Raw genomic sequence first — 25539 nt, 5'->3', positions numbered from 1 at the left:
GCCCCTTGTGTGTGTGTGTGTCCCTTACATGTATATATGATCTGTGTGTGAGTGTGGGTATAACACATATGTGGAAGATAAGAAGAGCTTTCAGGGGTCAGTTATCTTCTTTCATTATGGAACCGAGGGATGGAACTCAAGAGTGTCAGGATTACATGGTAAGAGCCATTTTACCAACTCAGAATATTCAGGTTTGTAAAAATTATCATTGGTTGTTAGTAGTTCCTGAAATAAGTAGATATTCTGTTAGAAATTAGAGATATATTGTTAAGGAACTTCACTCAAGTGATAAGTTCAGTCAAGTAACAAAAACGTAAGGTTCTGTACATAGTCAAGAACCTCTTCAAGAGGAGATGTGAATTTAAAATTCTGTAAAACAAATTACAAAAAACTTAGAGTGGCAGAATGTTGAATAGATCAGTATAATACAAGGGAAGATTTCTGAATAAAATATTTGGAGATTTAAAGGATGATAATTCAGACTTGAGTTTCGGGGAGGAGAGGGCAAGGGAGAGGAACTCTTACTATACGGGTTGGTTCATTGTCCACTTAACACACTATAGGCTCACCTCAAAGAAAGACTCAGTAAGAGATTACCTAGATCAGGTGTCCTGTGGGCACCTTTACAGGGAATTATCTGATTACATTAAATGAGAAGGAAAGATTTGTCTACTATGGGTGGAACCATTCCTTAAGCAGGGCATCCTGAACTGTCATAAGAACAGAGAAAGCCACCAGGGCACAAGAATAACATAAACACATTCACTGTCTCTCTGCTGTTGATCATGGATAGGACTATGTCATTGAAGTCCCTGCCTCCTGACTTCCCCACAACAATGGACTATAACTTAGAATTACAAGCTAAACTAAATCCTTTACTCCTAAATTGCTTTTGTTGGGTAATTTACCACAGTAAGGTGAAATGAACTAAGCCACTGGAGAACTAACTCTAAGACTTTAGCATCATTTTCTTAGGAGCATTTCAAGGAAATTGCCTTTAGTACCTTCCCATTATTCATTCAGCCCTCACTAAGTAAGCCTTGTACACCATACTCCTAGCCAATAATTTATGTATGAGGAGGTCGGTGAGTGGATAGATGAGTGAATAAAAAGGCAGGTGGCAAGAAAGATGTAAAGACACAGAAAGGAGAAATATAAGAAGAGACAGACGACACAACATCACAGCAGTCATTTCAGGGGCCAACCCCACCCAAGAGTCTTATGAAAAAGCAGTTGTATGTGACTAGAAAGATGGCTCAGTAGTTAAGAACAAGTACTGGCTTCTCAGAGGACCTGAGTTTGTTTCCTTACTACTCAGGTGGTCACAAAACCTGTAAGTGTATCCCTACGGCATCTGCTGCCATCTTCAGGACCCTGGGCACCTGGACTCATCTGTGCACAAAACCATACGTGTAGTTGGGGGCTGCTTGTTAGTTTCCCGGCTGCCCAGACTCACAAAATAGCCACACAGAAACTGCATTAATTAAATCACTGCTTGGCCCATTAGCTCTAGCTTCTTATTGGCTAGCTCTTACATATAATTTAACCCATCTCCATTAATCTGTGTATCGCCATGTGGCAGTGGCTTACCAGCAAAGTTTTTGCATGTCTGTCTCTGGCAGTGACTCCATGGCTTCTCTCTAACTCCTCCTTCTTTCTCCCAGCATTCAGTTTAGCTTTCTCCACCTACCTCTATTCCCTATGCAGGCCCAAGACAGTTTCTTTATTAACCAATGATATTCACAGCGTACAGAGGGGAATTTCACATCACATACACAGACACAGACACAGACACATGTAATTAAAAATAAATCTTGTTTTTGAAAAGAAAGAAATCAGCTATGGATGAGTCAGGAAAGTAGACATCCCCATGGACCAGAAGCTCAAGTAAGTTATACAACAGAGGTCCCATTATCTTTGGGCTGACAATAGCACATGGGGTCTTTCCTTTGATTTTAATCCAACTTCTGCCACCAACTCTTTGCTCTCAGCCAAAGAAACTTCTTTTTATTTTATTTTATTCATGGTGGAAAAATATACAAAGCACAAGCCACCTGCTTTAAAGATGCTTGTAATTATTGTGGGCCCACCCAGATTAATGCATTAACTTGCCTACTTGAGGTTGCTAATTGATATTAATTACTTGTATAATTTCCCCTTGGCTCAAGGCCATAACTCAATGGAGCAAGACTATGGGTGGCCAAAATTCTATCTGCCACATTAATAGCCAGCAGATTTACATAGATGATGAGTTAGTATGAGGATCATGTTCTTTGAAAACTGTACGGTCCAAGGCTATGATGTTAGTTCTGGAAAAAGCAAGCACAGCTTTGGTGCCAGGAAGTTGTGTTCAAATCCTGTATTTATTAATTATGTGAAGATATTATTTATTTCTCTCATCCCTGGTCCTCTCTTCTATAATGTGGTGATAAAGGAAGCACCTGTCACCTTGCAATGCTGAAAACATTGCTTGAATAAACACGGGTAAAGCACAGATAACAGAACTTAGAAAGGGAGCATTACACAATGGCTCTATCAGTTCTGTTTTTCCACACCTGAAAACATGGTAGTGGCAGTGAGAACAGAAAAGGGTTTGAGAAAATGAAATCCTGCCACATTGACTTCTTATGGCTGCTACTCACCATAAGCCCGGCGGGGGGGGGGGGGTAAAAACAACACAAATCTGGGACTGGAGAGATGGCTCAGTAGTTAAGAGCTCATGTTGTTCTCCCAGACGACCCGAGTCTGGTTCCACACCCATGTCAGGTGGCTCACACCTGCCTGTAACTCCAGCTCCAGAGGATATGATGCCCTTTTTTGCCTCCATGGGCACACACACACATGTAGTATATATTCACGGACATAGACACATTTTTAAAAAAAACTTCTAAAAATTAAAAATGTAAGTTCATGGATTTTAAAATTGATTTTTATTGATTTGCATATAAATGAAGTTCGTTCCATTTGACATTTCAACCAGATCAGATCCAAACCAGACTGTCTACCCTCTACACCTTGCCCAATATTCTATCATCCACTATTTTATATTTATTCTTGTTTGAGACTGAATAGCAGTCCATGGTTAAGAAAAAAGAAAGAAAGAAGGAAAGAGGAAGAAAGAAAAAGAGAGAGAGAAAGAGAGAGAGGGGGAGAGAGAGAAGGAAGGAAGGAAGGAAAGAAAGAAAGAAAGAAAGAAAGAAAGAAAGAAAGAAAGAAAGAGAAAAACAATACAAATTCATTATATTACAGTTCATATTACAGATCATTGATGTCCTAAATGGGTCTCACCAGGCTACAATAAAATTATCAGTAGGAGGCCAATGAGATGTTTCCATGGGTAAAGATATGTGCTGCCAAGCCGGAAGACCTGAATTCAATTCCCAAACCCCACATGACAGAAGCAGAGAACCAATGCTCAGAAGGTGTCCTCTGCCTTCCACATGTACTCCATGGCATGTGCACAGGTACTAAATAAATTTGAACATGTAAGACTATGCCCCACTCAGTGTTGCGGGGTAGAATCCATTTCAGAGCCTTTTGAAGCATGCCTGTGGCCCCTCCATGCTAAAGGCCAGCAGTCACGTCACCTTGGTCTCTGCTTCTTTGGTCCCCTGTCGTGGTCCCCTGCACTTGTCAGACTCTCTTGCCCCTTTCTTTCACTTACAGAGGTCCTTGTGATTGTACTGGACCTCTTCAAATTAATCTAGAATAATCTCCTCATCTTAAAACCATGAATCTACCATATCTTCAAAGCCTTTTGTGCCAGGTAAGGTCAGATGCTAGACTAAGACATGGGTTTCTTTAGGGAGCCATTGTTCTGCCAACCACAGAATACACAACTAAATACATAATACATTTTTAACCTAATACAATTTCTTTGGGGCTAGAGACAAATCCAGTGCTGTTGCATGCTAGTCGCATACTCTATCACTGAGCTACACCCCCATCTCACCATTTTTGAAGTTTAGGGTAAGCGGTGTATCAAATCATGCATCTAGTACACACGAGTTAATATAGTCACTGAAATCTTGATACTTGTCTATAGAGAGGAAATGGAAAAGCCAATAAGTTCTATGGCTGTTCTATTAGTTTGAAACAACGCTATTCTAACATAGTTTGACAACATCTCCATTCAAAAATCACCATCTCAGCCTGAAGCAGTTACAGAATGTGCATTCATGTACTGCAACCGTTATTGCCTGTCTTTTGTTTTGGACTCACAATTAACTTGTCAGCTTCTGTTAAATATTGCCGCCTGTTATGTATTCTCTTCCTTACACTATACTTTAATGCATGGGGAAATCTCTAATGTATTTAAGTTTTATTGGTCTCCCTTCTTCAAATATAAGTGTGTGATAGTTTCACCTGTTTTTTCTCTTACAATTAACTCTAACTTTCTGCACCATCTACGAGTGGTATTCATCTCCTATGAGAACTGCCCTACCATGGTGCTGGCCACTAATCTTCAGTGAGCTTGCAGACCGCAGGGAGGTTGTGCTAGGCAGCGTTGACTTTGCTAAGTATGAGTTACATATTGATGACTTCTTTTTCTTTGAAATTTCATTATTCGTTTTTGCCTTTAGTGAAACTCTAATTCATCCTGTCACTCAAAATATTGTTTCAGTATCTATGGATTTAAATGCAAGCGAGCTCTGAATTATGGTGGTCTCGCTTAACAGTTTTTCCACTATATGATCTTGTGAAAGCAATAAGCATTCAGTATTTTCCTGGACTGGATTTGGAACTTTTCCCAGGTGAGAGAGATAGGTGTGTGATCTTCTCCCTGGATGCTGGGCAGCGGCTGTGAGCTATAGCTCTGGTCAGTCAAGAGGACAGCACTCCTCTCTACAGCACTCCACTGCTGGAGGGATGTCCAGTAGGTTGGTTATTATTTCAGCTTACAGTATTGTCATGGGTTTATCAGGTCCGAGCCCTTTCTCAAGTCAGGAAGCATATATGCATTTTTTTTCATAATAGAAGTGTGGTGTCTTTTATGGTTTGGGTCTGTAAGATCTCTCAAAGGCTCGTGCCTGGCATGCTTGCTCCCTAACTGCCAGCACAATCTTAGTAGGCTGTGGAACCTTTTGGAGACAGAACCTACCTGGTAGAAGTTGACTGGGTTACTGGGGATGGGTTTTAAAAAGTTACATCCACCCCCTAGCTCCTCCCCTCCTCTCTGCCTCCTACTCTGCCATGTTGTGAACAGTTTCTGATACACACGTCCCTGAACTACACAGACAACAAATAAACAGAAAATAGTTAAAAGGATGCAACGATAGGAGGCGTTGTGGTTGAGATATGTAATGTCCCCACAGGTCTATGATTTGGATACTTTGTCCCTAGATGGTAAGGACATTTTGGAAGGTTCTGGAAACTTTCAAGATAAAAGTGTGCAGAAGGAAGTAGGTCAGTGGGGGGTGGGAGAGAGATTTGGTCCTTAGGGTGTCATATCATTGCCTGCTGCAGTTCAGTCCTGCTTCTGATTCAGCCACAGTACTAGCCCTCCTTGGCTGCACCCTCTTGCCACCACGGTTTGAGCTATGCTCTGAGGATATAAGCTTCTCCTTCATCCTTTCCTCACCATGCCAGCACGGACCCTCTGAACCTGAACAAGGTGTGTATGTCAGGTTCTTGGACACAGTGGCCAGGAGTCGGCTGACACAGGAGGAAATTCCAGCAGCGTTGCACTAGGACGGATAAAGGAATCTGGGGAATAAACAATTCAACAAAGTCATCTACCAGAACTCCAGTCAGACAGGGGAGGAAAACCTTGTCCGTGAACTTGACAGTTAGGAAATCACTATTAGACATGAGTGAAACTCATTTCATGCCATTTTAACGAAAGCTTGTTTTTAAAGTATTTTTCATTTTAGTGGATATATATATATATGTATGTATATACTAAAATATGCAAGTGCCCTGTGACTAGAATATTTATTGATAACTCATTTGCAACTCGAGATATTTTTTACAGTTTTTCTCTGTAACAAATAACGCCTTAATTGTCAGTTTCAATAAAAGACTGTTCTGTTTCTATTATTCCCAAATATGAAGCATCCTCCAAACTTAAGGAAGAAAAATGAATCTTAGTATCCTAAGATAATTTAAGCACCCCAATTTTGCATAATTATGATGCAGAGACATTTCTCTACTTGTTGCTATTTTTTTAGGCAGAGACCACACAAACGTCTCAACTTCTGTCTAATCTGGATGCGCACTTCTAAAGCGAGAGCTTGCCTCTTGCTATATACCAGAAACCCCCATGGACCAGCTTCGTAATATAAAATACAATGCAGGAATCGGCTTCCTTTCTTCCATTATGAGTAGTTTGACTCCCGTCATGCATCGATGTCTTCCTTTTCAAACGATGGGTGACCCACCCATTAGCTATTTTTGCTGGCCTCACTTCCCTTAGATTCCTCCTGCTCGTCTTAATTTTAGCAATCACAATTCTCTCGCCTAATTAACAAAGAAATTGGGTCACTGCCTCAGTGGCCCGCATTCAACCTTATTTTGACTGGCAATTTTATGATACTGCCGAGTTGTCTTCCCGCTTCTGTAACAGCGTTTCGTTGTTCCGACTAGTGTGCTTTTCTCCGACTCACTTTGCCCTTGCTCTGGGTTGTCATTGTTCTGGGAGCCTGCCGGTTTATTTCACATTTCTTTTCTGCATCCATGTATTTGCTTAGTAGTGCCAGCTCTACTTTACAGGGTTCCCACAAATAAAAGCTTCTTCTCTGTTTTGTACCCAATTCTCCTGCTCTGATAGAACTATATAAAATGTATCTAAATAGCTTTCTGCATGGCAGTCCACAAATGTGCAAAAACAACCTCTATTTTCCTTGAAAGTCATGTGTTCTCCCATCGGTGGGTAGACTTCCTTCAACAGTTCTTTACGAGTAGGCCTTGAAGCACTGTCAGCATCGCCCTGACAGACTGCGTCTTATCCCAAGGAAGCACCCCTCTGGCTTACAGTGTAATGGTGCCAACGGCATTTCAGCTAGGTTCAAAACTTCTCAGCGTGCAGCGAAAGAAATGTCTGGCTCTGACTGTCCCGCTTCTGTCATTCCCCTAGCACGGCTGGCAGCGGTGTCAACTTGTCTTGTGTTCAGTTAAAATTTCTGGGACCATTTGTTTCTCGTGTCGGCGTGTTGACATGTTTCTGTACTCTGTATTAAACACTTGGGTGGCTTAACACAATGCCGGCACTATTCTTAGCGCTAGTAAGTGTTACTGTGCACATGGAAGTGCATGTTTCCAGCCCACGGCCACGGTGACTGTGGTGCTGATGGCCCCCTTTCACCTCTGCGGGGCATCACTTTTATTAATGGTCATGCAGTAATAATTACTTATTGCTATACACTTCCAGCAACGAGCAAAAGGCAGATTGCTTAGAATTCACACACCTCAAAGTGCCTATTAGACTACCCAAAAGAATGTGCTAAATCTTCCCAACTCAAGTGATACTGAGAAATCTTGTTATTGTGTATGATATATCAGCATTGAATTTGATGACTTTTTAATAATAGTGGATTTTAATTTGTCTGCCTAAATGTGTGTGTATATATTATACTAATTTTAATATAATTAATATTAATATAATTAATAATGTTATGTTAATATATCAATAGGAAGAAACTATAGAACCCACTTAACATGCAATGGTTGTCCTGGAAAATTGCATATCTCTTCCAGGCTGGAGTGTACAGTGCTATATAGTCTTCTGAAAAGGACACTGCCGTCAACGTAGAGCATACAGAAGTCCTCATGCACTGTAAAGTATATGCATCATATTGTGGTTGTTTGTCTGCTGCTTGCTAGTCATCTCCTATACAGCAGCCAGCACAACTCATAGCAGCAGCAGTGTCTGAACAACATCAACCGATGTCTGATGCTCACACCATTTGGGGCCAAGTTTTGAGCAGAAAACAGTACCAATAATATGTCTCTGCTCCATGAGGAAAAACTGGAGCCAGGAGATGGGGTGGGATGTCAACAAGCAGCTTATAAACTCACATAGGTGGGAACTATTGTTTGTCAGTCCTGGGTGGGACTTTGAAAGGTATTATGTAAAAGCTGGCCACCATAGCACTACTGTGTGTTAGAATTAGTGACTTGATTTTTTTTTTTAACTTGATGGGTTTATTGTTTAGAAATAGCCTGAGTCTCAGAAGAGATTTTAACTATTGAACTTTTGAACAGTCTTTGGGAGTGTTAAAGCATGGATGTCTCTTGCAAACGATCTAGTTGAGTTTTGAGTTATGAAAGATGGCCATAAGCCTTTTAGGATGATGGTGGAATGTTAAGATTTAAAGGTGATATCTTTGGGTGCCAAGATGACAGTTATGGACAGTCTACTGAGGGAAACCAAGGCAGGAACTCAAACAAGGTTGGGAGCTAGAGACAAGAGCTGAAGCAGAGGCCATGAAGGGGTGCTGCCTACTGACTTGTGCTCCATGGCTTTCTCTGCCTGTTTTCTTATAGAACTCAGGACCACTAGCCCAGGGATGGCAACAACCACAGTGAGTGGGCCCTTCCTCATCAATCACTAATTAAGAAAATGACCTACAGGCTTGTCTACCTATAGCCAGACCTTACAGAAGCATTTTTTTTTTCCAATTGGGATTCTTTTCTTTCAGTTGATTCTAGCTTATGTCAAGTTGACATAAAACTAGCCAGCAAGTCCACCCTTAATGCAAGAAGCACCATACCCAGCTAAGTTCCTACCCTGGGTAAAAAGAGCATGAGGAGGAAGCAAGCAGAACACCAACATTTATCTCTCTGTCTCCTAACTGTGGACCCAATAATGACCAGCTCCTTCAGTCTCCCTCCTTAATGCATTCCCATCATAATGGACTGTGTCACCTCAATTCATGAGCTCAAATAAGCCCATCTTTTTTTTAATGTGTTTTCTCCAGATATTTTAGCACAGCTACGAATAAGGCAGTTACTAATAGGGCTTTTTTGAGAATTATTGTCCATGTCCACTATGCTCACTTTTTACTTGAGTTTTGATATGTGAAAGACGACCAGATGAGGTAGAAAATCTCTGACTCTTGCCTTTTATTCTTACCTTTTAGATGTTGTCATACTCTCTGCTGAGGATAAAACTTTCCATGACTAAGTCTGATGTCAGCTTACTTTTCTGCCCTTTAACTTATTTTATAATTTTGCCCAAACTCTTAAAAGATCTTTTCCAAAACACATTTAAGGCCTTTATTCCAGGAAAGTTTTCTGAATTATGTTTTTGACATACTTTTACTTATTCTTGATAACTTTATAAGTCATGCATGCACACAGTGTGTTTTTAGAATATTCACTACCCCTGTTGTTTTGCTTTCAATACAGTGGCTGCACCTTGAGCAACTGCTGTCCCATCCGGCAATTGCAACTCTGCAGCTCCCAGCAGCAGTTCTGCCACCCTGACCCAGCCAGTCAGGATAGTCTACCCCCTTGGGCACTGGCTCTATCAATACCATTAAAGGAAATTATGTAAATCTCTATCCTCCTATAGAACTCAGGATCCAAGGTTGAGGCGAAATCCTGCTATCTCAGAAAGGCTGGAGAACAATTAACTAACCTTTTCTCCTTGCTCACTTCTCCCAAAAATAGTGGTCGGCCTTTTGCTCAACCCCCACCTAAGAACCCTAGCTACACTTAGTTCCTCCCTGCCACTTCCCATCAGCTAGTTGCTGACTCAGCCTCCTGACCCCAAGTTAATTTTATTTAATCAAACAAATGTAACATGTCTTTGCATCATTAACAAAAACATTAGAAACAAATATAACTTGCCTTTACACAATTAAAATAATATTCCACAACATACCTCCCTTCCAGTTCCTCCTAGATCACCTCTTCTGAGGTTCCCCTCTGAATTTTGTGTACTCTTCTTTTCTCTTTTATGGCTCACTGAGTTTAATTGGTGCTGTCCGTGGGTGTGGGGCCACCTTCTAGAACAAAGCCACCCTATGAAGGACCCTAGAGGAAACCAATTCTCACTTTCATGGATTTTTCAAGAGCTTCCCGTCTAGGCATGGGAATTAGAGCCTCATTAGAGCCTCTTCATCATCCATTCTGGAATATTAGCTAACAATTTTTGTGAAGGTCTCTTGCAGACAACCACAGCTGCCATAAATTCATGAGTGTAACAGCCCAACCATGTCCAGAATATACTGTTTTCCCCAGTAGACCCTGATGTCTGCCTCGTATACTCTTTCTGCCTTCCCTTTTGCAATGGCTCCTGAGCCTTGAGGGTAATATGGGTGTCTCATTTAGGGGTGACGAGTCCGCCATCGCTGGTTCTCTGCACTTGGACTAGTTGTGAGCTTCTCTGTTAACTGCCATCCACCACACAAAGATTGTTCGCGAATGAAGACAGAGTTGCATGATTTGGGGTATCTCTGGGGACAGAAATATTTATTTAGAAGACCCTCTGATACTATATCCATTTGGCAAAAAATTAAAGCATTAGGTTCTCTCCTAGGACCTGTGTGCTCCCCAGCTATGTGTTCTGGGCATGAGTTTTCTCTTGTGGAGTAGTCCTTAAATCCAATCAGAAAGCTATTGGTTTCCCCTATAACATGCATGCCACTATTGCACCAATGGACCTGTCTTCTGGGCCCTTTGTTATTGTACCTCACATGACTCACAGCTGGGTAAGGATGCTGATGGCTCTTCACCCCCAGAAGCTTACACAGCACCTCTTAACATGATGAAAGTTTACCAGCAAGGGAGAAGCAACTAGGTCAGGACCAACTCGCTTTCTCCAAATCCAGGGGCTAAAGTACGAGATGTTTGCAGCACAGGGTCTTATTATCAAGTTTCGGTGGGCAACTGAGAACAGCATCAATATCCTGCATTTCTGTAGGGGTCTGGGTGGCCTCTTTTAATTGAATTATGTCTTGAGATAATGATTCCTTTCTGCTGATTTGGCTTTCTTTATCAAGGATTAAGGTTATGTATATGCTGGGTACCCTGTTTATCTTCAGTGTTTCATTATCTCCCTGATACTTCGTTATCTTTTATATTCCTGTATCATTTATTTTCTTTTAAAAGTGTTTAACTTTCATATCCGCTCATCTTCGTCCGTTCCTTCAGTTCCGCTGACTCTTGCTTCACTCTGGCAGTCTTTCTGTGACATCTGCTGTTCTCTCCCTCCTTCCCTGGGTTCCTGCAGTCCTACTGTGTGATCTTCCGTTCTAGAAGTAGCTGCTTTGTCAGCTACTCAAGCGGCTGATAATGGAACTCAGGGTTAAATGCTTAATCTTGTTCTGGACATGTTTTCCCAGGTGGGTATTCATTATTTACAAGACGTTTGTGGCTGCTTTTGTTCATATTAGCTTCATGTTTCTCCTACTTGAATAAGTTGAATTTTTTTTGTAGAGAACTGGGAAAGGATTCCTGTGGAGGGAGTGGAGGGCAGTGGTTTTCAGCTACCAAGGTTCTCTTGTTGCTGCTGCACAGCTATGAAGACCTTTATAATGTGATGCCTCCTTCCTCTGGTCTCCCCTCCAAACCTGCTCCTCTCCTCCTTGGTTTCTTCAGGGATGGCCTTACGTGTGGCCTAATGTGGGAAACACAAATTGCACGGTGCTTTGAAAAATGCTTTTAGAAGTTTTCTGGCCATTGTCTTCCCGCATCTGTACCGCTCCCCGTCTCTTCAGAGCATCTCTTTCTTAGATTAAAGCCCAGGCTTTTAGGGAGGCGGAGGTTTCTTCGATCCACTCTGTTCAGGTCCTTCAGTGCCTCTTGTTTACTTACAATGCTGTTACAACTTCAGCCCTCGGCTTCATGCCTGGCTCTGACTCGGGGGTTTATAGATTTTTCTGCTGGCCTGGCTGGAAATGTACTTCACCAGCGTTGCCTTTCATTTCTGTTGTGTTGCTTTTGTTGTAGAGTGGATTCCAAGAAACGTGGGGAAGCTTAGTTTCTCTGAAAGCCAATCCTGTTAACATTTAGAAATAATTTTACCCTGGTGCTTTGTTCTAAAGATGATTTTGCCCATGGAAGCTTGATATATTCATGTATTTCTCAACCAACTTTATCTTACACAGTAAAAGACAAAGCCAGGCACAGTTAGGTTGGTCCACCTTTTAGTGAGCCGTTCTTCTATCTTCCCAGAGACCTTCCACTGAACACAGAAGACATTTCAGTGTGAAGATTCAGATGTTCTAGCATCTTCAGGAGTTTCGTTGTTGTTTTCGCTGATGCTGCCACCGCCGCCATTTCGTTCACTCGTCTTTATGATTATTCCCCAGTTGCAGGGCTGAGGAGATGGCTCGGTGGATACAGGCGCCTGATCTCTTTGCAGAAAAGTGCAGTTCCCTGCACCTACTTTGGGCAGCTTGCATCCATCTGTATCTCCAGCTCGAGGGGAACCCGATGGCCTCTTCTGGCCTCATATGCATGTGTGTGTGCATACACACTAAACAAAACAAAATCTTTTTTAATTACCCGGATTGGTTTCACAGTCCTGGAAAAAGCCCTTTATTATAATTTGAACATAGTTCCCTCAAGCTTAATGTATTTAGATTAAAAGGAAAAATGTCTTCATTGTGAAAGTTACTACTAATCCAGTAAGTCTTCAAGTATTTTAAATCCCCATGCTGCATGCCTGCTAACTTTTCTAAGGAAAACATATATGTTCAACTAATAGCATTTTTATGCTGCGTTAGATAACTGGAACAGAGAAAGAGATTAAAAGGCCAGATTTATAAACCAGAATACTAGTAATGATGTCCCATATAGAATCACAGGCATTAAATTATTTTCTCTAGTAACAATTATGCTTTTTACCTACACTCCACATCCTACCAATTTAAAAGCTGTGGCCTTCATTCAAATAATACTAAATTCTTACTCTTGCTAGGCCCTGGTAAATGCACAGGTTACAGTGATAGCCAGAAACAAACGTGACTCCTAGCTCATGTTTCCTTTTGTGCAATGATGAAATAAACACTAATTAACCACACAAGTGAATACAAATTGTAATGGCTGTTGCTGACCGATTCTGCGGACTCATCTCTGGTTCCCCTGTAATGTGTTGTCTGAAATTGGTGCAGCCCTTGCTCCACAAATAGGAATAAGGACCTTCACAGACTCTAGGATCGAGGCAACTGCCCTCCCTAGCACTTCCATCAAGACCTGGCCCACCAGTCAGGCTGTGGTCTCGAACCCAGAATGTTTCCCCCTTGCCTACCTTCCTGAGGGCATTTTCCACACACCCTGCCCTAGTGAGATGGATGACCAACAGGAAGTCAGGTCTACTGAGTGAGAAAGATTAATCTTAAGCAAGTCCTCTTGAACATTTCAAGACTTTAGTGACCTGTGTGTCCGTCAGTCTTTCTGCAACTGATTAAATATCTCTCCATAGCTGTTACTTGGGTTAATGCTGCTGTAGCAAGGTTCAGCAAAGCCACAGCCTGAGATCAGGACAAAATGGAAAGCTGGTATACGTAGGACGACAAGTGTGGGGGATCCCGTCTGAGCAAAACAACCAAAGGGTGAGAATCCAGCATAGCTAGATTGCTAAGATGGTAGGTGAGTCTGGAAAGATAAGACTTCTTCAAGACCCCAAAAGTCAAACTTGACTCTATATCTTTTTTTAATGGGGAAAATATTATGGTTGATATATTTGTTGCACCCTGAAAACATGCCTCTATGTGGCATGGGAAGGAAAGAGTGTGGGAGAGAAGGACCAGAGAACAAACAACACACCAGTCCAAAGGACAGAGGACAGTCAAAGCCAGGTGTCCAACTGGAGCTTTTTCTTCCCACTTGGTCCTGCAACCACTTTTAAAATAACCACTATGAAGCTTAATAGTAATTACAAATTGTTTGGTATATTAGCTCAGGATTATTATTATCTAGCTCTTACAACTTAACCCATTTCTATTATTCTATATTTTACTGCGAGGCTCGTGGCTTGTTACCTCCCATCTTGCTTCCCAACAACTGCTGGCATCTCCTCCATCTCTGCCATCTTTCTCCTTCTCTCTCTGCTTGGGTTTCCCACCTAGCTATATTCTGCCCTGCCAGGGGACGAACCAGCTTTATTTATCAACCAATAGATCCAGCACATATTTGCAACATACAGAAAGGCATCCCACGTCATAGGTGTGCTGGCAGAAGCCTGACTTACAGCATTTCAGAGGCAAATAGGAAAGTAGAGAGTTTAGGGCCTGAGCTGCTTGGTGATGGTTTAGGTTACAGAATGAGAGTCTGTTCTCAAAAAAAAGTAAACAGAAACAAAAAAAAAAGAACATGGTAACCAGGACTAAGATGATGGAAGTAGTAGTGAGGAGCCTGGATCATTTCCAGACATTCCAAATCCATAGTTTAGGGATGTGGAGAACCAGGGAAGTGTCCATAGGGTACTTGTATTCCCAACATAGCTAAAAAGATGGTAGCTCCATTCACTGAAGTACAGAACTATGGAATCCCCTAGTGTTTGCTCTGTGGCTGGAGTTGGAGGCAGAAGAGCCTGATTCTGACGTACCTATGTGAAGTTATCATGTACCTAAGTTTATGGTCACTGTGATAAGGAAGGATACACTTAAGATTTATCTAAGCGAAGAAATGTTTCTCAAGTTCAGATTTCTCTTTACTTTGCCCCATCATCTATTCTTTTTGTTGGAAAGATTGTGCCCTTTGATAGAGGGGGGAAAAGCAGAAAGATAAATGTTTGACAGCTTGCTATTTGTCTTCCCCTCCTTCCGCCCCATTGCTCCTCCCCCTCTTCCTCCTCCTCCTCCTCCTTCTTCTTCATATGTTCACATTAAACCATCTGGACCAAGCCTTTGCCCTCTCCTTCTAACTTATTTTAACTTGCATGTTTTAAAGGACCTCCTTAACATATTTAAAGGCCTCATTTCATTCTGGGTCTTAGTCTTAGAGATATTCTAAATCAGTGGTTCTCATTTGGGTTGCGACCCCTTTGAGGGCCAAATGACTCTTTCACTGGGGTTGCCTAAGACCATCTGCATATCAAATATTTACATTATATAACAGTAAAAAGTCACAGTCATGAGAAACAACAAAATGTTTTTATGGTTGGGGTCACCACAGCATGAGGAACTGTATGTATTAAAGGGTCGCAGTATCGGGAAAGTTGAGAACCTTTGTTCTAGATACTCCCACTTCTTTGATTCTGACTCCACTGGCTCTGTTTAAGACACATTTCTTTAATCTGAGCAGTCTGGTACCCTCAGACTTGTTTCCACAGAATTTCTCCTTGTGTCTTTAGCTAGAACCTGATGTCATCGTGATTAAATTTTGTGGCCCTGCTTTCCTTCTCAAATCGTCTGTACTTTCATGTTATCTTATCAGAACCCCATCTGGAGCTGGTCGTAGAGCACTCAAGACCCTAAATTCAGTCCATACTACTGAGAGGAAAAAGAGGAAATAAGGCAGAGAACGAGTCTTTACCATCTTATTCTTGCTTCGTCTTTATTCTCCTTCCGTTTTCTCTTTACTCTCGTTCTCTTCTTCTAACATAATACCTTTAAGACTGACCTGGCAACTTAATGAGATCCTACCTCAAAGATGAAAATAATTTTTAAATGGCTAGGAATATAACTCAGTGGCAGAGTACTTGTTTAGCCTGCACATGTGTTCAGTCCCTAGTACTTCGGGGTGGGGGAGAGGGAGAGGGAGGAGGAAGAGGAGGAGGAAGAGGGGAAGGGGAAGAGGAAGAGGAAGAGGAAGAGGAAGAGGAAGAGGAAGAGGAAGAGGAAGAAGAAGAAGAAGAAGAAGAAGAAGAAGAAGAAGAAGAAGAAGAAGAAGAAGAAGAAAAGAGAGGAGATGGGAGAGGAGAGAATGGAGAGAATTAACTATAAGACAGACACAGTGGTACATGGTTACATGCCTATAATCTTAGAATTAATGAAGGCCAGGCAAGAAAAACACAAGTTCTAAACAAACCTAGGATATAGTGAGGTTATACCTCAAAAGAAAGAGAGAGGAGGAGGGAGGGAGGGACACAATGAAACACCACATGGATATGTGTTCAGCTCTGTCTGCATCTCTCTAGTCCTCGAGGCTCCTTGCTGGAGTCACAATTTCTTTCTTCACTTCTTCCTTTCTGCCTCATGCGGGATTAACTGCATATGGATAATTCATGTGACAGTAAGCATGAGATGACAGTGATTCCATTTTCTTCCTTACAGAGTTCACATTCACTGAAAGTGAAGATGTGTAATAGTTTAGTACAGTCCCTAAGTTGTGCAGTCTTCACTACATGCCTAAGGAAAAAGCATTTTCATCCTAGTACCGTATCATTCACTTCCCACCAAGCCCTACCTCAAGTCTAACACAGCCATGAACAATCTATATGGTGCCCACTATTCTGGACATTTCATTATAAATGGAACCACAAACGTAGAACATATCTTTTGCATTTGGATTCTTTTTTCTTTCTTTCTTTCTTTTTCTTTTCTTTTTTTGTTTTTTGTTTTTGTTTTTCAAGACAGGGTTTCTCCGTTGCTTTGGTGCTCTTGTAGACCAGGCTGGCCTCAAACTCAGCAGATCTGCCTGCCTCTGCCTCCTAAGTGCTAGGATTAAAGGCGCACCACCACGGCCTGGCTGTATTGGGAATCTTACGACTTTACAACACATATCACTACTTCATTTCTTATGGACATACTGCATATGTGTTAGCCATTCGTTAGCTGGAGACTAGGACTGTTTTACTTTTCATAGAACTATGAAAGCTCTGTATACAGATTCCTGTGTGGACATTTACTTTCGTTTCTCCTGGAATATATTCAAGAATGTAACATTGGTATCACATACTAAGTTTGCTAAACGTTTAAAGATAAGTCGATCGCTCTCATTAAAGGCAGCAGTACTCATTAATTCAGGGGAGAACTCTCAGACTTGGCATCATATGCTGCCAAGAACAAGAAGGTGAAAGACTCTCAGCTCTGAGCTCCAGGCAGGGACGAACATTAAAGAGGGACCTGATCACCTCTAAAGTTCATACTCGACAACCACATCATCAAGTTACAAAAAAAGTTCTCCTTCAGATCTCATGCTTTGAGTTAATGATTTCATCCTGAGCACATACAGAGGTGTTCTGTGGTCCATGCTGCCCACAGGGTATAGGTTGACATGCCGGCTTACATTGCTCAGTCGTGTTGTCCTGACCCACTGACAACCCAGAGATTCTCTTCCTGCTGTGATTGGAAGTTTTGGTTGAGAAAGCTTAACTTCACTCGATGTTTGTTCTAGATAAAATTCATGAATAAGGCAATATTACTTCCACTTTTTTTCTAAAGAGGAGTCGGGGGAGATTACTGTGCAGAGACTGTGTGGCTGTTGCTATTTGATGCCTGGATCTCCAGGTTCTCCGTGTGTTTGTCACGTGGATGTTCTATCCACTTGGTGTGTGTACACACTATCACCGAAGTTGGGAACTGCATCTAGTGTTTCACTGCTACAGAGACAGCCAGGTGTGCTGTGGTTTGCAAATTGCAGGACTCCGTAGCTCATGTGGGCTTCTCTCTGACAGAAGGTAATTACCCCCATATATGCTCTAAGGTGAATCAACACCCCAAGAATTCACCAAAATAATGAAAGAGAGCCGTGTCATTTTACTAGGACAGTGACCCACAAAGCAAGCGCCTGTCCACTGCTCTCAGCACCGGGGCTGGGGTGTCCCCGAAGAGACAGTCATCCACGGGTGGATTTGATTTCAGCTTCGTGTGAATGAATCTGAAAAGTTGCGAGTGGAGAGTTGCAAGCAGATGATCGCGGCACCCTCTTCCTCCACCCCCAGCCCTGTGTTTACTGCCTGACTCGCACACTTTGCCTCAGCAAATCATAGGCAGAAGCTGGAGGCTCTCAGCTGCGTGCATACACCAAATCAAAGCTGACATGAATAATGAACTTAATTTTCCATAAGGGCATTCTGTTTGGTGTCTCAGCTAATAAGGTAAGCTAGTAGAAATGCTGGGCTGGGGGTGGGGAGAAAATAATTTCTTCATGCTTGATTTCTGTGTTAATCTATAGTTTTTCTTTTAGCATAATGGAACTAATCGCACATTTAATGCTGGCTGTGAATTTGGGGTGAAAATTCTGGAACGAGTTTCCCCACTGTGCCCTCTTGAGATGACAGCTTATGATATCAAAGAGTCCGGGGAGAGACACAGCTTTTAATAAGAATGATGTCGTATATTTTTTTTTTATCATCTGTGGCACAGAATGAGTTTAGTTAAGCAGGAAAATGCTTAGATTCAGCCGTGATTGACTAAAGTAGTTAAGCATCGACTGTTGATGTCTACCGTGCTGTAATATAAATTGACAATGAAATTTGTTCTCAGGAAAGCAGACTATATCTCCATCACGTTGTTTTCTGAACCGTTTCATTTCTAAGTATGTGTTATTCTAGAAAAGGTAGTAATTTTCAGTTGCTAAAATTACTCCACAGCGTTGGTTTAGGTGGATTTTATTTTGTGAGAGTGTATTTTTAAAATGCCAGTGTAGTGGTAATTTGAATCTTTCTGTAACTTTCTCCATTGTCTATGGCTGTAATGTTTTCAGTACATATAGAAAACGTAGTTGTTCCCAAGTTCATGGGCGTCGAAGCCATTATATCTGAGACTTTTCTTATTACCCTGAATATAATCTATAACATCTCATAAATACGAAGTGAAGAAGTAGTCCCTGGGTTGGCTTCCCTTGGCAGTTCTGGTGTGTGTGTGTGTGTGTGTGTGTGTGTGTGTGTGTGTTTAACACGGGAGTCTGGTTCTGTTTGAATTCTTCCATGAACCACTGAGACGAGCAAGGGTTTGTGAAGATAGAGAAGAAATTGTGATCTAGTCTAAGAGATGACAAGGAGGGAGGAAAACGTAAGCAGGGTTTGTGTTTGTAGACATTCTGGGATCACACCGCTGTGTCATCTGAAAAACAGACGCGAGCCTCCCAAAGTAGGTGACCTCAAAAGGTGTTAGGTCTACTCATAAACGGCCGAGCTCAGGGGGATTTTGGAGGAATAGAAAGGAACTAACCTCTTGTCCCTCTTGTCTGGTCTTTCCGTTCTGGTTTTCTGTATGGGAAGTGATCTGGGGGCTCCCAGGTTTGTTTACTAAAGCTCTAAACATCACAGTGGCTTTGCATATACCATTCTCTCTCGCTTCCTCACCACGGACTCTGGACTTCATTGTCTCTGGGAGTATAAACAAGGTTCGAAAAGTGTGGACACAAACATTCATCCACCAGTAGTAGCTTACTACTACCTAAACTATTTCCCAAGGCCCACCTCCAAATTTGAGGCACTCTTCTTGAGATACTTGTTTAGTAAGTAAGAGCGTGGAGTTTTAGTCTCTCACAGTTGATTTTTTAGAGCAACACAGCACATGTTACCTACTCATATTGCATGGATTTAAAATATGTTCAATTTCACAGCTATTCAGTGTGTAGGGCTTTCTCCAAGCACACGTTTGGGGTTTGAAAAGCCTTTCTTTTTCTTCCCCTTTTCCTCCGCATTCTTGCTCACACCTCATCTCTCCCAAGTTCCCTTGGCTATCCCAGGCACTGTTTCCCTTCTAATTTTCCTATTATTCCCCCCTTCTCTTCACTAAAGTGGCTCTAATTCAGAGCCGTAGATTGCCCCCTGTCCTTCTGAAAGCTGTGGGAAGTAGAGAACAGCCCTGTGTGGTCACTAAATTGTGTCGTTCAATTCCAGCCGCTGGTGAAATATGACTTATACACTTCATGACTCTATCCACTGTCGTTTCCTGAAACCAACTCAGTGGTCAAAATGAGCAAGATTGGTAGCACTGCTCACGGCTCATATGACCTTTTGTCACTATAGCGACTATAGTATGTAAGGAATAAACATTTCTGCCCTTTGAGGTTGGTTTTTTTGGCCACGCCACATGCAAGCCTTGTGTTATTTACACAGTTGAAAGTTATTTCTTTCAGTGTTATAATAGAGAAAATGAGAAAAAGCAGTACCCCCACATTGCGCTCTCACACACAAAGACCAGGAAGAGCCACCAGCTGCAGACAGTGGTGATCAGGTGGCACTCGGTACAGATGGTCCACCGTCATAAAAAGTTCTTGGCACTGTGGCCAAGCAGCCTGTCAGAGGCGGCAAGCAGATTTGTTCCAAATACACGCGAAGCTCATTCTTGAGCACAATGAGGATCGACCACAGGGAGAACAAAGATGAGAGAGACTAAAATATGTCTAGACTTGGCTATTATTGTCAATATGGCCTCATTTATTTTCACAGACTATAGAACCCAAGGATACCAGGATACAAAACTAAAGCATATGTGATCCACAACAGCCGCCGATGTCCTCCATACCATCTGCTCCTACCTCGGTAGCCTACTTCTCTCTGTTCTTATTGCTTCTTAATGTGGAAAGTAATGGGTTTTGGGTTCCTCATACACAGATACCATTTTATATCATTCTTATTCATGCCCCAGTCTCTCTTGATCTTCCTCACCTCTGTCTTGCTGGTCCCTTTCCTTTCCATGTCCCTCTTCTTCAATCCAGCTTACGAAACATCTCTGACACCTCCTCTCCTTTCCCTTCCTCTCATGTCCTCTCTTCATGGCACTTATAAGAGATGAATGAATGAGGAGGAAAACCCCAAACTCTGGACAGCTTACTTGTCTGTTTCTCTCCATTCTTCTGCCGAGATCCTAGTATTCTAGTCCAATCTCTGCCATGCCTAGATTATTGTGGGTAGGGTAGATCTTCCTGTTAGTTCTCTCTCAATCCACTTCACTCTGGAAAACAGAACCAAATGATCTTTCTGAAATATACAGAATCATTAAACATTCTGCTGAACAGTCATTTAGTGAGTCAAACATGGTGGCAAAGTGAGAGGCCATGCCAGGATGAGTTCAAGGCCACCGTAATGACACAGCAGGCTTAAGGCCTGCTTGAGCAGTATAGTGAGGCTCTCACATGTACACACATGCAAACTCACTCTGTGTGACATACAGAGAGAGGTTGAGATGGGGGAAGAAAGGGGAGGTCATTGAGTGGTTCCTCTTTACCCCCACTATAGAACTGAGGTTCCTTAATGTGGCGGATGACATAACTGGGGACAGTTTTCCTGCTCCTGCATCTCCTTCCTCTCCCACGTCCACTCAGCACTTCGCCATCCTGGTCTGTTTCCCTCGCTTACAGGCATCATGTACTCGCACCTTTGCACAAGCTGCTTCGCCGTTGATTTTTTTTCTATCTGCCTCATTTCCTGCTTCGTACTGACCCCTTTCTCAACCTTCTAGTCTCATTTGAGATGTCATTGCCTATGGAAAGTCCTCCCTGATGTCCAGGATTAGAGCCAGATGCTATATGAGTTGCATTTCTTATTGCTGTAGCAAAGTTCCTGACAGAAAGCCAGTCAAGGGAAAGTTTGTCTTGGGTTTTTGGTGGCAGGGAAGACATGACAACAGGCGTGTGAGTTTGCTGGCCATGCTGCATCTGCCATCAGGAAGCAGAGCAACGGATGCCAGCACCCAGCTCTCTTCTCCTTTGTATCCAGTCTGAAGGATGGTGTCACTCACATTTAGGGTGGGTTTTCCTCCTCTGGTAAACCTTACTAGGAACATCCTCATAAACACATTTGGTGACTCCAATTCCGGTCCTGTGGACAATGAAGATGATCCATCATGGGTCCGCTATTCCATCACGGGTCACCTCTTCCATCACGGGTCCCCTCTTCCATCCCAGGCTCCCTCTTCCATCACAGCCCCCCTCTTCCATCACAGCCCCCCTCTTCTATCACAGCCCCCCTCTTCCATCACGGGTCCCCTCTCCCATCACAGCCCCCCTTTTCCGTCACGGGTCCCCTCTCCCATCACAGCCCCCCTCTTCCATCATGGGTCCCCTCTTCCATCCCGGGCCCCCTCTTCCATCACAGCCCCCCTCTTCCATCACGGGCCCCCTCTTCCATCACGGGCCCCCTCTTCCATCCTGTCCCCATAGCATCCATCACTTCTCCGCTATGAACTTTCTGTTGTGTGTGGAATTGCTCGTCCATGGCTAGCTCTTCCTCTAGCCTAGTAGCTCCATGAAAACTGGTGCCTAGTCTCGTTCATGGCTGTGGCCCGTGATCCAGCACACTGCCCCCCACACAGTAAAATCGGTCTGAATACATACTATCTAGTTGCAGTGCTAAAGGAGATGACCTGTGGTCTTCTGGGGCTGCAGAAACTGGATGTGATGTTATTCAGCCCTGGAAAGATAACGCCAGGTTGGTTCTTCTGCCATTCTGTAAATGAGGGGCCTGTCGTTTATGACATTGTTATTAAAGAATTGGCCCTTCAGTGTGTTTGACTCCAAGGACCAACTCTTTCTAGCCATGTTGTGATCCTCTGCCTTGTTAGGATGAGAGGAAAAGGTCTGTTCTCCGTGTGTTGTGCTCATAGAAAAAGCCTGAGTTTTTCGGTAGCTACCAGTGTTCCTTTGTTTCCTGACATCCAGCAGTCCGCCCTGCCCTGGAGTTTGTCTCCCTTATTGTTGGCTGGGAAGTACTTTCTTTGTTCTCATGCTTCCTCCTTCAGCTCCTCTGTCCACGGGGTCTACAGGAACCTTCCTTGCTTCCTGTACAGACAAAGTGGCTGAACTCTACATCTCGGCTTTGTTTCCATTGTTCTTTTGTGCAGGGATCATTTTCCAGGCCTTGCCCTGTGATTACTCTTTCCATAGCACTTTTTGCCCAAACTCAGTCAGTCCCCAGTGTTTCTCAACCTCAGTCTGATGTTAGCCGACCGAGGGAGCTTCCGCTACTCTTTATTGGAGAAGCAAAGGGTTACTTGTTACCACCCAGCCCCCTAATTGGCAGCGTTCTCTATGGGAGAAACACCTGGGGGTGCAGCTAGGAACGTGAAAGGTACAATGTCTGAGAAGTTTCCATTTTGTACTGGCCATGATAATCTTCGGAGCCCCTGCTGTGCGAATCGACACACACGTGAACATAGCACTGTGCGGAGAGTGAATGAAAGCATTGGGGGCACAGCTATCTTGAAATCCTCTACGTTCTCCAATTTCCTCATCCATGCAATGGAGGTGACAGTGATGTCTACATCATGAATGGTGGCGAGCGCAGAGTAGTCAGCTGGTGGTGTGAGTGACCTCAGTAAGTACAGGAGCGAACGCCCATGCGGCCACGTCATGGTCTTAGGAACGCATTGGTTATCTTTGTAGTAAGTAGGACTTTGCAAATGTGATTACATTAAGTATCGTCATGGAGAGATTATTCTAAACTATCTGGGTGGTGGGCCCTAAATACATATACTCATAAGTGACGTGGTAGAGAGACTTTTGACCACAGAAGTCCATTTGACTCAAGAAATAGAGATATTTAAAGATGCCACACTCCTGGTTTTGAAGATAGAGAGGCCATGAGCCAAGGAATGCCACTTTAGGCAGTGAAAAAGACAAGGAAGGACACTCAGCCCTGCTGGGATCAATCTGTCTGGACTTCCGACAGACAGAACTGTGAGCGAATAAATGAGCGTTGTTTGCTAGTGGGTGGGCTATGGTGACATGGGTATGCCGCAGAGAGAATGGATAGAGCTGGTGGCATTCTGAGAAATGAAAGATGACTCTTCAAATGAGCTGATAGAGGGAAATAGGACATTAATGTGAGGTAGATGATACTACAGGGGTGGTGGACTGAGGTGCAGAGGTCCTCGAGATAGACAGTGTATGGGAGGATATGGAAGGGATGGACCACTGCACTTCAGCTGAGAACCTTCTTTGGGGCAGACCGTTTGTGGAGATCCCGAATGTTAGCCTGCGTAAGTTCTTGCTGGAGGAGAGCAACTGTGAGTAGCAAATGAGAGAAGGGTCACAGCATCATGTGGCTGAGGAAATGGTGAAATGTCCTGTTCCGTTCAGGAAAAGAAAAAGTGTCATCTGGTGAAATTTATCTAGGCAACAGCCAGGAATCTTAGAAAAGAGGACCTGTCACCGGGTGGTGGTGGTGCGCAGCTTTAATCCCAGCACTCAGGAGGCAGAGGCAGGCAGATCTCCATGAGTTCAAAGCCAGCCTGGTCTACAGAGTGAGTTCCAGGACAGCCAGGGCTGTACAAAGAAACCCTCAAAAAGAGAAAGGAAAGGAAAGAGGATCTGTGTCCCAGAAACACAGCAAACGACAACAAACAAGAAAACCAGCCATTTTCTAGTGTTCACAGTGCCTCATTAGGGATGCACAGACAGTTCAAGGAACGAAAGCCTTAAAAATACCTTCTAGGTCTTCCAACCAAGTCAAGACTGTTGTTAGAAGTGAACTTTGTTTCCTGTGAGTTCTCCATATATCATAATTGGTTTGCATATGATGCTGTGAAAACACACATGGTCTTGTTTCCACATACAGTCTTTCTTCTCCTTCTACCTTCCTGGCAATGTCTTGCCCATATTCCAAGTCTCAAGTCAAGGACAACCTTGAACTAGTTTCTGTGCCAAGACTGTAAATATATATGATTTGATTTTTATCAACTTACAGTACATTTGCAGACTATGGTTCCTTCCTTCTACAGTAATTCCACCTATGTTTTCAATGGGCATCAAAACTCCTGGGAATAAATATCAGACAATGGCACTGCCTTCTGCTCCCGGCCTCCTTGGCATACAGGAGGGACTCTATACATGTGGATGGATGCGTGGATGGACTGATTCACTAATTGTATCCTGTAGTCACAACTCTCACAGGATGAAGAAAATAACAGTGTTCGTGACACCCCCACCGGTGTCTAAAGAAAGGAAGCCCTCTGCCATCCTAGCCCACTGAGAACAGAATATGGCAAAAGGAGCAGAAGCTTTACAATATTTTTTTAGAAAACATAGATTTTTTTATATTCGATTGAAAATTTATAAGTAGATGCTTCATTGCAAACACAAACAAAGTGGAAATGTCTGATAAGAATAAGAATACTGTTCAGTGTTTGCCCTCATCCAGTCTGTGGCTCTCGTCATCCAGAGTTTTGTCCTAAAATCCTCAACGTGAAAATGAAATAATCATTTCTAGTGTTTTTATAGCTCAAAACTTTTCAACGCTTTGTTTATGAAAATGAGGGTACATTTGTATAAATTATAGGAACAGCTGTATCCATCACTTGCAAGATTAATGTACTCGTACCTGAGTTATGAGCACGTCGGACTAGACGCGGTACTGAGAGGGAGGAAGCAGCTAAGAATATTTGCATCTTTAAGTGAAAATGAGTTTTAAACATGTAAGTCAATTAAATGTATGTTTATAGGAAAGAAGCAGTCTGGATTATTGAAGAGGGAGATCTAACAATACAGTGCAGCTTTAAACACAAGAAGAGAAGAAGAAAGAGAATAAGGTTTGGTTGGGTTGCAAAATCCTGTTGTATCTACCATAGCACCCCAAATCGGAAGGAAGATGGAAACACATCTTGGAAACCTGATCAGCACACCTGGCTCCATGGCACAAAATCCCTGCGTCATTTTTTTACCAGCCTTTTCCCATCTCACAGCTGATCTAGTGAGAGGCTGGCTACCTCTTGCCTTTGTGTTAGAAATGGTTTTGTTTCTTCTCCTCACTCTGAG

The 25539-nt window shown here is 42.8% G+C and overlaps 1 protein-coding gene across 21 annotated transcripts in view; it reads left to right on the top strand.

Annotated features, from left to right (window-relative positions):
* The window catches only part of Dlgap1 (DLG associated protein 1), an 809700-nt gene that overhangs the window by 538783 nt on the left and 245378 nt on the right, over positions 1-25539 (top strand). The window contains exon 1 of one of the 21 annotated variants that reach the window (XM_085684199.2): positions 17457-17932. The exons of 19 other annotated variants lie outside the window; for them this stretch is intronic. In XM_085684199.2, the coding sequence (XP_085540325.1) occupies positions 17882-17932 (51 nt within the window). In that variant the 5' untranslated portion in view covers positions 17457-17881. Of the gene's footprint in view, positions 1-17456; positions 17933-25539 lie in introns of those variants that run through there. One more of the 21 variants, XM_048435720.3, reaches the window with a different exon arrangement.

This window comes from Myodes glareolus, chromosome 27 (assembly GCF_982192425.1).
Source record: "Myodes glareolus chromosome 27, mMyoGla1.1, whole genome shotgun sequence".
NCBI lineage: Eukaryota > Metazoa > Chordata > Mammalia > Rodentia > Cricetidae > Myodes > Myodes glareolus.
The sequence above is the reverse complement of the archived record's forward strand: the minus strand, read 5'-3'. Positions and strand labels throughout refer to the sequence as shown.